Source organism: Lepidochelys kempii, chromosome 2, assembly GCF_965140265.1.
Source record: "Lepidochelys kempii isolate rLepKem1 chromosome 2, rLepKem1.hap2, whole genome shotgun sequence".
Taxonomy (NCBI): domain Eukaryota; kingdom Metazoa; phylum Chordata; order Testudines; family Cheloniidae; genus Lepidochelys; species Lepidochelys kempii.
In genome coordinates this window covers 22,262,428-22,276,648 of record NC_133257.1, presented here as the reverse complement: position 1 = coordinate 22,276,648, position 14,221 = coordinate 22,262,428, and the positions used below count along the sequence as shown (strand labels likewise).

Here is a 14,221-nt window from a genome sequence, read left to right as displayed (position 1 = left end):
TTAGATCTTGAAAACAACTAGGGCCAGACTTTTCTTCAAAGGACGGTCCCTATACATATTTGCTCAAATGCACATGCACTCCATGCACCCGAGACTGGAAGACTTTTCACTAGCAGTGTCCATTGGTCTATGCGTGTACCCTTCTCCTCGTGCTCTGAACCGAGGACATAAGGGATGGTGCGGACCAACAGCCTCTCCAGTTCCTTTCTACCACCTGTGACTGGAGAGCAAACTTCTCCAGTGTCCGCAGCATTAGCTTGCAGTCTTTGTTTTCTAGTGTAAATATTGTAAATAGTTCTACCTGTTCTGATTTCTTTTCTAGTGTTAGTGTGAGTCTCAGTGAGCTGTAGGGTGTCAGCTGTGAGTGTGGGCTGTAATGAAAGGAACAAGCAAGACTAACCCAGATCTGAATCCACAGACAAGGAGGCCAAACATTTAGATCTCTTTGGGGAAAAAAACTTCACTTCTGTTTTCAGTTCTACACAGCAAACTAGTAGGCTTTAATGGAAAAGGATGATTGTATGAATTATAATAACTTTTCTGTCAACAAGCTGCCTCAGGGGTGTAGACTTCAGTTCTGAGCAACCCTTGAGGAAGGTAAATTGCTAGCAAGTTCTGCCTCCCAGGCTTTGGTACACACACCAGATACAGCCTCCCACTCCCTGGCAACATTTATAGTCGTGAAACAGACTTCATAGCTCCAGGCCTCTGGATTCTCCAAGGAAATCCGATCTGCCCTTCGAAGGAAAGAACCCACTCAGTGAGAAAACAGATGTTTGTTACATAACCTCAAGGGCTTGAGCGCAACACTCCATTCTCTGGGTATCAATATCCCAGAACCACAAAGAAAATATCCTAAGTCTCAGTTTTCCCATCAACAACAGCCCACTCCACAATTCTTCACCCTCAGAGGGCTTCTGAGCCCCCAAGAAATCATCAAAGAAAGCAGCACCGAAAGCAGAACATTCCTTCTTCATTGTCCTCCCAGGCCCAGCCTCCCACTAAGCAGTCCTTTTGATGGGACCTTTCAGAGTTGCAAACCAATCCTCCCACCAACTCTACTGGGCTCAGATTTCCCCACCCCTTTTGGGAGCCATTTACTTTACTTTTCCTTGGCATGGCACCATATAGCATCAGACAAATGGGTTATGGAACTCATCATCACCAAATATACAAAGTTCTAATCCATCCACCCTCTCAAAATCCCTCCCTACTGCTGACAGGAAGTACACTCCTTGCTCCAAATGGGAGTTATAGAGCCAGTATACCCCAACATGGGGGGAAATGATTTTACTTAAGATATTTCTTCATCCCCAAGAAGAAAGGAGGCTGGAGGCTCATACTAGATCTCAGACTGCTGACCCAGGGCAAAGACAAGATCTTCCATCCCAACCCAGTATCTCTTCATCTTGCAACTTGGTATTTTGATGGATGACAAACTTAGAGGGATCGTGCTCAGTAGCTACACAATCCATTCTTGGCAATAGCAGAAAAGACTCTGTGAAAAAGTGCTATACAGCAAAATGGAGGAGATTCTCTATATGACATCAGCATCATTGACTGTTCCCAGTCTGAGATTCTACTATTCTGGACAACCTCCTCTCGCTCTGAAAAGGTTGGGGTTGTCTCTCAACTCCTTACAAGTGCACTTGACAGCTATTAGCGCTTTTCATCCTCCTGTGGACATCCATTCAGTCTTTGCTTGTCTGACTACAGTAAGGTTTCTGAAGGGTCTTGTCAGAATCTTTCCTCCAGTGCTAAAATTTACTCCAATCTGGGGCCTCAATCCAGTCCTACCTCCATTAATAAATTCACCATTCAAGCTTTTAGCCTCATGTTTATTTACCCCTCTGTCTATGAAGGTTGACTTCCTGGTTGCCATCACTTCAGCCAGAAGAGGAGGAGAACTGGGGGTCCTTATCGCAGACCCTCCTTATATGGTATTCCATAAGGATAAAGTTTCCCTGAGGTTATATCGTAAATTCATTCTGAAAGTAATCTTGGAATTCCAACTGAACCAGGTCATGCACTTACCTGTCTTCTACCTGAAGCCCCACGCCACCAGAGAAGACTGGAAATTCCGCTCTCTGTATATCTCACCAGCCTTGGCATTAGTAAATTCCCTTTGAGATGTCCCTCTTCTGCAGATCCATAGAGAAGCAACGTGGGTCTCTGTGCATAGATTTGAAAGATATTATGCCTTGGTACAGGCGTCTACAGCAGATGCATCCTTCAACACAGCAGTCTTCCAATCTGTGGTACAGCAGGGTTCCTCACCCCTCCTCCCCAAAGAATACTGCCTGAGAGTCATCTCAAATAGAACCATAGAATCATAGAATATCAGGATTGGAAGGGACCTCAGGAGGTCATCTAGTCCAACCCCCTGCTCAAAGCAGGACCGATCCCCAATTAAATCATCCCAGCCAGGGCTTTGTCAAGCCTGACCTTAAAAACTTCTAAGGAAGGAGATTCCACCACCTCCCTAGGTAATGCATTCCAGTGTTTCACCACCCTCCTAGTGAAAAAGTTTTTCCTAATATCCAACCTAAATCTCTCCTACTGCAACTTGAGACCATTACTCCTCATTCTGTCATCTGCTACCACTGAGAACAGTCTAGAGCCATCCTCTTTGGAACCCCCTTTCAGGTAGTTGAAAGCAGCTATCAAATCCTCCCTCATTCTTCTCTTCCGTAGACTAAACATCCCCAGTTCCCTCAGCCTCTCCTCATAAGTCATGTGTTCCAGTCCCCTAATCATTTTTGTTGCCCTATGCTGGACTCCTTCCAATTTTTCCACATCCTTCTTCTAGTGTGGGGCCCAAAACTGGACACAATACTCCAGATGAGGCCTCACCAGTGTCGAATAGAGGGGAACGATCACGTCCCTCGATCTGCTGGCAATGTCCCTACGTATACATCCCAAAATGCCATTGGCCTTCTTGGCAACAAGGGCACACTGTTGACTCATATCCAGCTTCTCGTCCACTGTAACCCCTAGGTCCTTTTCTGCAGAACTGCTGCTGAGCCATTCGGTCCCTACTCTGTAGCGGTGCATGGGATTCTTCCGTCCTAAGTGCAGGACTCTGCACTTGTCCTTGTTGAACCTCATCAGATTTCTTTTGGCCCAGTCCTCCAATTTGTCTAGGTCCCTCTGTATCCTATCCCTACCCTCCAGCGTATTTACCTCTCCTCCCAGTTTAGTGTCATCTGCAAACTTGCTCAGGGTGCAATCCACACCATCCTCCAGATCATTTATGAAGATATTGAACAAAACCGGCCTGAGGACTGACCCTTGGGGCACTCCACTTGATACCGGCTGCCAACTAGACATTGAGCCATTGATCACTACCTGTTGAGCCCGACACTCTAGCCAGCTTTCTATCCACCTTATAGTCCATTCATCCAGCCCATACTTCTTTAACTTGCTGACAAGAATACTGTGGGAGACAGTGTCAAAAGCTTAGCTAAAGTCAAGGAACACATCCACTGCTTTCCCTTCATCCACAAAACCAGTTATCTCATCATAGAAGGCAATGAGATTAGTCAGGCATGACTTGCCCTTGGTGAATCCATGCTGACTGTTCCTGATCACTTTCCTCTCATCTAAGTGCTTCAGAATTGATTTCTTGAGGACCTGCTCCATGATTTTTCCAGGGACTGAGGTGAGGCTGACTGGCCTGTAGTTCCCCGGATCCTCCTCCTTCTCTTTTTTAAAGATGGGCACTACATTAGCCTTTTTCCAGTCGTCCGGGACCTCCCCCGATCGCCATGAGTTTTCAAAGATAATGGCCAATGGCTCTGCAATCACATCCGCCAACTCCTTCAGCACTCTCGGATGCAACGCATCTGGCCCCATAGCCTTGTGCATGTCCAGCTTTTCCAAATAGTCCCGAACCACTTCTTTCTCCACAGAGGGCTGATCACCTCCTCCCCATGCTGTGCTGCCCAGTGCAGTAGTCTGGGAGCTGACCTTGTTCGTGAAGACAGAGGCAAAGAAAGCATTGAGTACATTAGCTTTTTCCACATCCTCTGTCACTAGGTTGCCTCCCTCATTCAGTAAGGGGCCCACACTTTCCTTGACTTTCTTCTTGTTGCCAACATACCTGAAGAAACCCTTCTTGTTACTCTTAACATCTCTTGCTAGCTGCACCTCCAGGTGTGATTTGGCCTTCCTGATTTCACTCCTGCATGCCCGAGCAATATTTTTATACTCATCACTGGTCATTTGTCCAATCTTCCACTTCTTGTAAGCTTCTTTTTTGTGTTTAAGATCAGCCAGGATTTCACTGTTAAGCCAAGCTGGTCGCCTGCCATATTTACGATTCTTTCTACACATGGGGATGGTTTGTCCCTGTAACCTCAATAAGGATTCTTTAAAATACAGTCAGCTCTCCTGGACTCCTTTCCCCCTCATGTTATTCTCCCGGGGATCTTGCCCATCAGTTCCCTGAGGGAGTCAAAGTCTGCTTTTCTGAAGTCCAGGGTCCGTATTCTGCTGCTTTCCTTTCTTCCTTGTGTCAGGATCCTGAACTCGACCATCTCATGGTCACTGCCTCCCAGGTTCCCATCCACTTTAGCTTCCCCTACTAATTCTTCCCGGTTTGTGAGCAGCAGGTGAAGAAGAGCTCTGTCCCTAGTTGGTTCCTCCAGCACTTGCACCAGGAAATTGTCCCCTACATTTTCCAAAAACTTCCTGGATTGTCTGTGCACCGCTGAATTGCTCTCCCAGCAGATATCAGGGTGATTGAAGTCTCCCATGAGAACTAGGGTGTGCAATCTAGTAACTTCTGCGAGTTGCCGGAAGAAAGCCTCGTCCACCTCTTCCCCCTGGTCCAGTGGTCTATAGTAGACTCCCACCATGACATCACCCTTGAATAAATGGAATAAACCTAGGGACCATCACTCGAAGAAGAACAACTGGTTACTTATGTTGTATAGTAACTGGAGTTTAAATAAAAGGAAGTTCTTCTTCACACAGCGCACAGTCAACCTGTGGAACTCCTTGCCTGAGGAGGTTGTGAAGGCTAGGACTATAATAGGGTTTAAAAGAGAACTGGATAAATTCATGGAGGTTAAGTCCATTAATGGCTATAAGCCAGGATGGGTAAGGAATGGTGTCCCTAGCCTCTCTTTGTCAGAGGGTGGGGATGGATGGCAGGAGAGAGATCACTGATCGTTACCTGGTAGGTTCACTCCCTGTGGGGCCCCTGGCATTGGCCACTGTCAGAGGACAGGATACGGGGCTGGATGGACCTTTGGTCTGACCCAGTGTGGCCATTCTTATGTTTTGTTCTTATGAGTTCTTCGAGATGTGTGGTTCCGTGACCTGCCCTCCTCCTCTTCTGCTTTGGATCTTTGTCCTAAGGTTATTCATGCTAAGGAAGGAGCTGGAGATGTGGTCAGTGCGCACCGTCCCTTCCACCCTTGGTTCAGAGCATGAGGAGGAGAGGGGCACAGGCGAGGACAAACAGACACTGCTAATGGAAAATCTTCTGGTCCCAGGTGTGTGGAGCACATGCGCACCTTGAGCAGAATACACATAGAACTGCAGTTACTGTACAACATAAGTAACCAGTCTTTCTAGCTATGGTACATGAGTATGGAAGATGCTTGTGTAAAATGGCTGGACAATTGGGAAGTGTCGCCTGCTCTCAATCCCACCTTCAACCCTTGATGGGCAGGCCGGTATGGTCCTGCCCCGCTGCACCAAGACACCCTCTTTGGGTTATTTAGTGTTGCTAGTGGCTAAGTGTTAGCCACTCCTCCTCTGCTCCCAAAACTTGCAGCCAAATGATGGCTGCCTCCTGTGTGCATGTGTTTGTGCTTTCTCCCCAACCCCTCTAATGCCCCTGTGAACAGTCAGCTACAATTTGGGCCTAAAGTCACTTTATTATACAGAATGTAAGGGAAATTTGGCAACTCCTCATCTGTCAGAATAATGACCAAATTCTAACCAGTCCTGTTGTGTCACTTCCTGTCGTTGGTCCTATAACTACACATAATGTGTTTAATTGCCTGTCTTTGAAGATTTCTAAATCAAGTCAGATTTTAATCATATGAACTGTGCTGAGACTGATGAGCCAGTCACTAGAAATGCTTGTGTGTGAACTCAACCACAGGAGCAATTCTTGCTGTGACTTTTTCTGCGCAGGGGATCAAACAGTCAAATTGTTGCAAAGGGAAGTAGGAAGAGAAATGACAACCATCCACTGGACAAAGGGAAAAAAATCTCTTTTTCAGATGTGTTTTCTGCCTGAGGCCCGAGTCTGTGAGTTAATTAAGCACATACTTAGACTTTAAGCACATGAATTCCATTTATGTCAATGGGACAAATCATGTGCTTATAGTTAGGTATGTGCTTAAATAGTGCTCAGTCAGGGCATTACCCACAGTCTACTCCTGAATGATATGGCCGTGGTTTGGCATTCGAAGAATTTTATTTTGGATTTTCTAATTCCTAATTTATATTGTTGTAATTATGGTCATTTTAATGCTATTTTCTATACTTAGAGCTTAAATAATTGTTTTGCTAATAAGTACCGGTGTGTAAGAAAACTTGGAATTCCATGAGAGTTCTAGAGGGTATGCAGTGAATCAATGCATAAAGCATCTAAAGGTGATAAAACTATTCCTGACAAAATACCATGGGCTATATTCTCAGCTGGTATAAACTGATGTAGCTCTGTTGTAGGCAATAGCTGAGGATCTGACTTGTCAGATTAATAGGGACTGAGCATGTTTGTCCTGAAGAGGAGGGGACTGTTAGAAATAAAATTATTATTAACTGATTATGTTTTGTTAACAGTTTAACATTGTTAGTTGGCTTAACTTTCAGTTCAAAGACATGAAGTCTTCTTTTTAATTTCAGACTCTGACAGGTGTTTAGAACAATTTCTTACAGATAACTGGGGCCAGATTCAGCAGCGCTTTCTGGCAGCTATGAGTTGTCTGAGTGGCACAAAGTGGCAGGAGCATACTGGTGAACCTGGTCCATGATTCCCAGTGTTACCTGTGTACTCCTGTCAGGAGCATCCCAGTGAGTCTGGCCCACTATAACCTATGTTTTGCTGACCACTTTTCTTCCACTTGCCATAGGTTCTGTTCTGGGGCGTTCGTGAGCTGAAGAAGGTACAGCTCCTCTCCGTGGACCGCCCACAGGTTCTCATAGAATGCGCAGGGAAAGGAGTTAAATCTTCCGTCATCCAGAGTGTCAAGAACAATCCCAACTTCAGTGTCCAAGCAGACAGGTTTGAAGTGGTATGTACCATGCACTGCCCTCTCTCTCTGATTGTCTTTTCTTTACTCAGTGGAAGACACAAGCTATAGCACTGTTCGATTTTCTTTACTTTTTAAGCCCTTTGTGCTGTTGCCAGACTGGACAGTTAAGTAATTGACTGGTTATGACTAAGGCTACGAGTCTGTCATGGAGGTCACAGATTCCATGATTTTTCATGACCTGTGTGACTTCAGGGCTTTGGCTGTCAGCCTCAGGCAGCGGGGGTCAGGCTGTCAGGACACCCCGGGTGGTGTGGTGAGCCCCATATGGCAGGACTCTGGCAGTGAGCCCTGTGTGGTGGGGCTCGGGCTGTCAGCCTGCCCCCTTCCCTGAGCATCAGGGTGAGCCCTGTGTAGTGGGACTCTGGCAGTGAACCCCATATGGTGGGGTTCAGGCTTTCAGTCCCCTCCCCTTGGGTGGGCAGCATGGCTCTGGCTGTCAGCCCCCCGCATAGTGGGTAGGGTAGCGGGACTCGGTCTGTCAGCCCCCTTGCTCCGGGAATTACCCTTCTGTGAATTCTTGTTTATTGCCCGTGACCTGTCTGTGACTTCTATTAAAAATAACCCTGATAAAATCTTAACCTTAGTTACGATCCATGAGCTTTGAACCTTTTACCTCTAGGTTGTTGACTTGAATTTGACCTTGGCCAGTAGTGCCTTGAAGTTTCCTAGCTGTCCATTGGCATGTGCGAAATGAACTGGTGGTTTCACTTCAGGTCTTAGTGGACAAGGATTTACGCTAGCTGGCGACACCAACAGAGATGAAAGTCTATCTAAGTGTTTATAAGGCACAATGGTATCTAAGCACCAATAATAATATCTAAGTACCTGTGGTACCTTTAATTTTTATTGCACTTTACGCATTCAAACTGATATCCAGACATTACCTAGTTAATCAGCACAATATCCCTGTAAACTAGGGCAATATATGTTATCCCCTTTTACAGCTAGGAAACTGAGGCAGTGAAGTGAAATTACTTTGGCCAAGTCAGTGGCTGGATTAGAACTCACAAATTCCTGACTCCCAACACTGTGTTGATTCCTCTAGGCTTTACTGTTTTCCCTGACACATTTTTAGCAGCCCACCCACGAGCCAGGGTGCTTTTCTAGGTAGGGTTGGCAGGGTAGTGGACAGAACTACACTGCCCATGCTGTACCTGTTTAATGGATCAAGAACATCAATAGTCAGGGTTCTCAATCCAGCACTTTTCAGGACACTTTTCTGGACACTAGTAAGGAAAACAAATCTCTCATGCTGTTGTCTGTTCTTTTCTGCCAGGAATTGCCTGAAAACGAGCTTTTGCACCCACCACTCAGTATCTGTGTGGTTGACTGGAGAGCTTTTGGTCGTAGCACTTTTGTTGGAACACACACCATCAATTGCCTTAAGCAATATTTATATAAACCCAAGGAGCTTCCTGCACCTACAGCAAAAGTGGACGTTATAGAAACTGACAAAGGTAAATGCACAATATAACTCTTGTCCCCAAATAAAAAGACAAGGTGATATTTGTTAAAATAGTAAATAATAATAGTTTACTGCACTGGGAGTAAGCACATGCTTAAGGGATCTGCTGGACTGGGGCTGGAGTGCTCAGCACCTTGCAGGATCAAGGCCTGTGCGACTTTTAAGAGATATCATTATTCATATTTTCTTGAGACCCAATACGATGACTGTCTCTTTTTTTGGCATAATCTTGCCAATTTGCTGTGTTTCTAATTTCAGCTGCTCCGGAGTCACCACAGCTGCCTGCATCACCCCAACCACAATCACGTCCAGCGGATCACATTTATGTTGATGTGGAGCATGGTTCAGCTGCATTAGGAATGCAAGAACCAGATCCAGCAAAATCTGCTGCTGCAGCAGCTGTACCTGCTTCTTCACTGCCATCTGCACTTAAATCTACATCCCCATCCTCTGAACCAGCAGAAGATGGAAAGCAGAAGGTGGACTTGGCTGAACCATCAGATAGCAAGCTATTTTAAAATAATAAAATAATAATAATAATAATAACTTTATTATGATGGTAATGTGTAGGAGCCCAGTTATAGGCCAGGACCCCATTGTGCTAGGTGCTGTAGAAACACAGAACAAAAAGACAGTCCCTGTGCTAAAGAGGTTACAATTGAAGTATAAGACAATGGGTGCATACAGTCAGAGAGGGAAGAACAACGAAACAATGAGACAATATTGGTCAGCATGACAGGGCAAATGCATTCTAGTTCATACAGCTGATCAGAAGAACATTTCCAGACTGCAGAAACCTTTTTCTGATCAGCCCTATAAACTATCACTTTTTGGATGGGGAAATAACCAATCTTTCTTTCTTTCTTTCTTTTGCAAAAATGAAATGGAAGGAGTGACAAAACTATTTGACATTGTGTTCCATTTGAGCTACACTTTTTGGAGTGGGATAAAGTAGCCACTTCTTACCTGTAGCACCTAGATGCACTGGTAATTAGTTACACATTGCCAATGTTCTGCATAGTTTGAAGGACAAGGAAAGGCAGTGATGTCTCAACTCCACATGTACACACCCCTGTGTGTCTATCGTCTGTAACAACACAATTTATAGATACAAGAGTGAGTGAAATATAGTAAAGTATTCATCCAAATATAGAGCCTAGTATTGTAACTCTGTGTCTAATACAGCTCACCATTGCCACCCTTCTGTTTGTAGCTGCACTGCTAAATACATGATAGCTGCAAGTGGCAACTCTTTATTCGTGTGAAAGGCCGAATGCGCAATTTAACAGGGTCCAGTCGTTATTCACATGAGCAATCCCATTGATGTCAGTGGGCCTACTTGCAGAAGCAGTTGGTTTGTGGAATCAGGCTCTTTATCTTTTCGAAGGGAAGATGGCTGAATTCTCAATGGCTATTCAGAATCCTAGTTGTCTTCAAAACTCAAGTGTTGATCATATTGAAAGTTCTGAATGTATCTGCAAATGCAGTGATATTGGAGGGAACCAGGGGATGTCAGGAGGTCTGTATCCTTCCAAATATAATTCTTCTTCTTTCTAAGGTAGATCTTCCCTTTAAATAGTTTGCTTTTGTTGCAATGCCCCAAATTTTAAAAGTATAATATTTGATACCAGCTGAAGGTATTAGAGAAACTGTACTAATAACATGATGATCACAATGGATTCTTTTAGTGGGATGCAAAGATAGAAACACAAAATAATGTAGGTCTTACAGACTGAAATCCACCCCACCTACATCTGTTCCACTCGATAGCTCAGCTGGTTTTTAATAGCTGACATAAGCCTAGAGGTGAACGGCATTTCCTTATACCTTGCTAGGTCTCAAGAAAATACTCCCAACGATCCACAAAAAGAAAAAAGAGAACAATAGCAGACGAATCTGCCGAAAATGTTATTGATTGGTGGTCAAAGTACGATGCTTCTGTGGAAAAAATGAAAAAGGTAAGGGCCCCAGTAGCCCCATACTTGAATGGAGGTATGGTATTTTAAAGCTAGATTTATGCAAAATGGCTTCCTCTTTAATGTTCCATTTGTATTTAGGAGTCTGACTATTCTATTTTTATTTTGAAAGGTAAAATCAATCTATCCCAGCAAGGGGAAACCAGGCAACAGTGAGTAAAATATTTGTATATGTACTTTTTTACTTACTATAATAATTTATTTCTGTGCTAATTTAAGAACATTTTTACCCTGTTCTTATTGAATGTCTGTTCTTCCTAGAGTTGTGAGAGGGGCAGCGTTTAGGTCCTAATCCATATCTGGATTAGACTATGGGTAGTTTAGATGCTGAGATACAAAACTGGGTTGAGGATTGGGTTTAACGATGTTCAAATCGCACAAGCAATTCTTTGCAGAATTCAGCCTCAAAATGATGGAAATCTTACAATGTTAGATGTTCTAGAAAGATTACCACAGTATTGGTCTGCATCTGTATCAGGTCCAAAAAATGAGCCTCTTTTAATTTTGATCCAACTGAGAACCCAAACCGGGTTCAGTTCCAGGAATCTGAATTTGAAAATAGAGTCCAGAATGATAGGCATCACAATAGCAGCTAATTCTTGTGTCAAACTCAGTCAACTCAAGAATTTTCAGCAGAAGAGCCTGATGGGATTGGACAAGAATAGATCATTAAATACACTAATGGAAGAGAATCTTCTACTGCTTTACATATCCCTGTGACAGTGAACCATGCCGTTAGCAAATTATTTTCCTAACCTGACTATTTAAATAGGCAGAGAAAGAAAACTAATATTTGTACTTTCTGTGTAGATTTGCTCCTCAGAATAAAATGGCTGGCTCTTCCCATCCTAGAGATGGATATATTTTATTAGTGGTGGAAATGATTTCTAGTTTGCAAAGCATTTTGCAATCATTCTGGATGAAAGGTACTACATAAATGTCAGTCATTATCATTTTGAACGTGGCAGCTGACCAACATTTCAATTATCAGATTATCAGTGCTGAAAAGCTATCAGTCAAAATTCTAATTATGCATGGACCATACCTAGCCGCCTGAAAGAAATGCTATACAAAGTTCTGATGCCGCACCCATGTACAGCAATATTGTTAACTGACACCTTAACATAGATAAAAAGAACAGGAGTACTTGTGGCACCTTAGAGACTAACAAATTTATTTGAGCATGAGCTTTCGTGGGCTAAAACCCACTTCATCGCATGCATGCAGTGGAAAATACAGAAGGAAGATCTATATATATATATATATACACAGAGAACATGAAACAATGGGTGTTACCATACACACTATAACAAAAGTGATCAGTTAAGGTGAGCTATTAGCAGCAGGACAGGGAAAAAAAACATTTTGTAGTGATAATCAAGATGGGCCATTTCCAGCAGTTGACAAGAGGAACAGTACGGGGGAAAAATAAACATGGGGAAATAGTCGGAGAACACTTCAATCTCTCTGGTCGCTCGATTACAGACCTAAAAGTCGCAATATTACAACAAAAAAACTTCAGAAACAGACTCCAGTGAGAGACTGCTGAATTGGAATTAATTTGCAAACTGGACACCATTAAATTAGGCTTGAATAAAGACTGGGAGTGGATGTGTCATTACACAAAGTAAAACTATTTCCCCATGTTTATTTCCCCCCCACCCCTACTGTTCCTCACACATTCTTGTCAACTGCTGGAAATGGCCCATTTTGATTATCACTACAAAAGGTTGTTTTCTCTCCTGCTGGTAATAGCTCACCTTAACTGATCACTCTTGTTATAGTGTGTATGGTAACACCCATTGTTTCATGTGTATATATATATCTGTGTTTCTCTGTGTGTATATATATCTTCCTACTGTATTTTCCACTGCATGCATCCGATGAATGGGTTTTAGCCCATGAAAGCTTATGCTCAAATAAATTTGTTAGTCTCTAAGGTGCCACAAGTACTCCTGTTCTTTTTGCGAATACAGACTAACACAGCTGCTACTGAAACTTAACATAGATAGAATTCTACCATCCACAAACTTTAGTGGTGACAGTTATGCCAGGGTTTTCCATTGTTTTTGACCAGGCTGGTGACTTGAGAACTGAAAAAGACTTTCCTACTTACTTGCACAACATATGTTTTATATCATTGCCGAGATACTATGGTGACTGGCACCATATAAATGCCAGAGAGAGAGAATAAGAGAGAGATAGTATTAATAGATATTTATATCACAGATAGATGAATTAGTTTAACAAAATTAACAGGACTGATCCAAACCTCAACCCAAACACTAAACCTGAATAAGGTTTGGATAGTTAGATCCAACAAGCTCCTCCTGCCTTTGTTGATAGCTGTCAAAATCAGTGGTGGGATGTCAACCGGGTAGGCAGTTTCTGCTGAGCAGCTGCCATATTTACATCTATCTCCACTCTCTCCATGGCTTTCCTAAGGTCAGAGGCACACTGGCATGCATTTTTGGTGCCTTTGACCTGAGGAAGGCCTGAAGCATATGAGATCTGAAGGCAGTTTGCATCTTGGCAATGGCATTCCATCTTGGTAAGACCTCAGCTTAAATTTTTCTCAACATTTGGAAAGGTAGTAGGGTCTGTTGGAGTAGATTTGACCTTGGGATGATTGAGGAAGAAGGAGAAAGAAAAGGTGTGTATGTGTGTGTGTGTGTAAGCAGGGGAGTAAGAATAGAAGTCACAGGGAAGGGGATAAGTCAGACAACGATTGTATTTAGTGATAGAGAGGAGTAAAAAACGGTGTATCAGGTAGAGAGGAGTTGTAGGAAAAGAATCTCTGACTGGTTTGACAGGAGAAATTGCAAGAGAAGTATAGAGGAGAGGGAATGGAGTAAGATCCCCCAAGATTTATGTTAAGGACTTATCTAAGCCATTAGAGGTTTATCCATTACTGCAGCTGCTATAAACCTAAATTATGTCATCAATCTCTGTAGCTAGGTCGACATCTGGCCACGTAGCATTAAGCATTGAAGATGAGCCAGACAAAAAAAAGCGAAAAAAGTTGTTGAAACAGGAAAAAAAGGAAGAAGACCCAAATCTAGCAACTCTGAAGGTAAAAAATGTGTTGTTGTTGTAATTCAGGTTATTTGGGACAGACAAAATTCACTGCTGGGCAGAGGGCTAGTCTGAAGTGAGACTGGAGGGGAGTTTAGCTCTTATGCTGACCATCTTCACATGGTTGAATTTCACCCTTATGGAATACACTGTAAATATTAGAGTTACATTCCCCTTTTCTTTCCCTTTGTTCTCGTTGCACCTTGTCTATAGTTAATCACATACATGTGTACACTTTATCATGCCAAAGTGCGCTTAACTTATGCACTTAATAATAGAATCATAGGACTGGAAGGGACCTCAAGAGGTTGTCTAGTCCAGTCCCCTGTGCTCATGGCAGGACTAAGCATTATCTAGACCATTCCTGGAAAGTGTTTGTCTAACCTGCTCTTAAAAATCTACAATGACAGAGATTCCACAACTTCCCT

At 43.3% G+C, this 14,221-nt stretch overlaps 1 protein-coding gene across 1 annotated transcript in view; it reads left to right on the top strand.

Annotated features, from left to right (window-relative positions):
- FER1L6 (fer-1 like family member 6) overlaps nt 1-14,221 on the top strand; it is a 148,410-nt gene that overhangs the window by 95,910 nt on the left and 38,279 nt on the right. The window contains exons 24-29 of the mRNA XM_073329149.1: nt 7,095-7,256; nt 8,554-8,734; nt 9,001-9,221; nt 10,578-10,700; nt 10,831-10,870; nt 13,673-13,791. Of these exons, the coding sequence (XP_073185250.1) occupies nt 7,095-7,256; nt 8,554-8,734; nt 9,001-9,221; nt 10,578-10,700; nt 10,831-10,870; nt 13,673-13,791 (846 nt within the window). The remainder of the gene's footprint in view (nt 1-7,094; nt 7,257-8,553; nt 8,735-9,000; nt 9,222-10,577; nt 10,701-10,830; nt 10,871-13,672; nt 13,792-14,221) is intronic.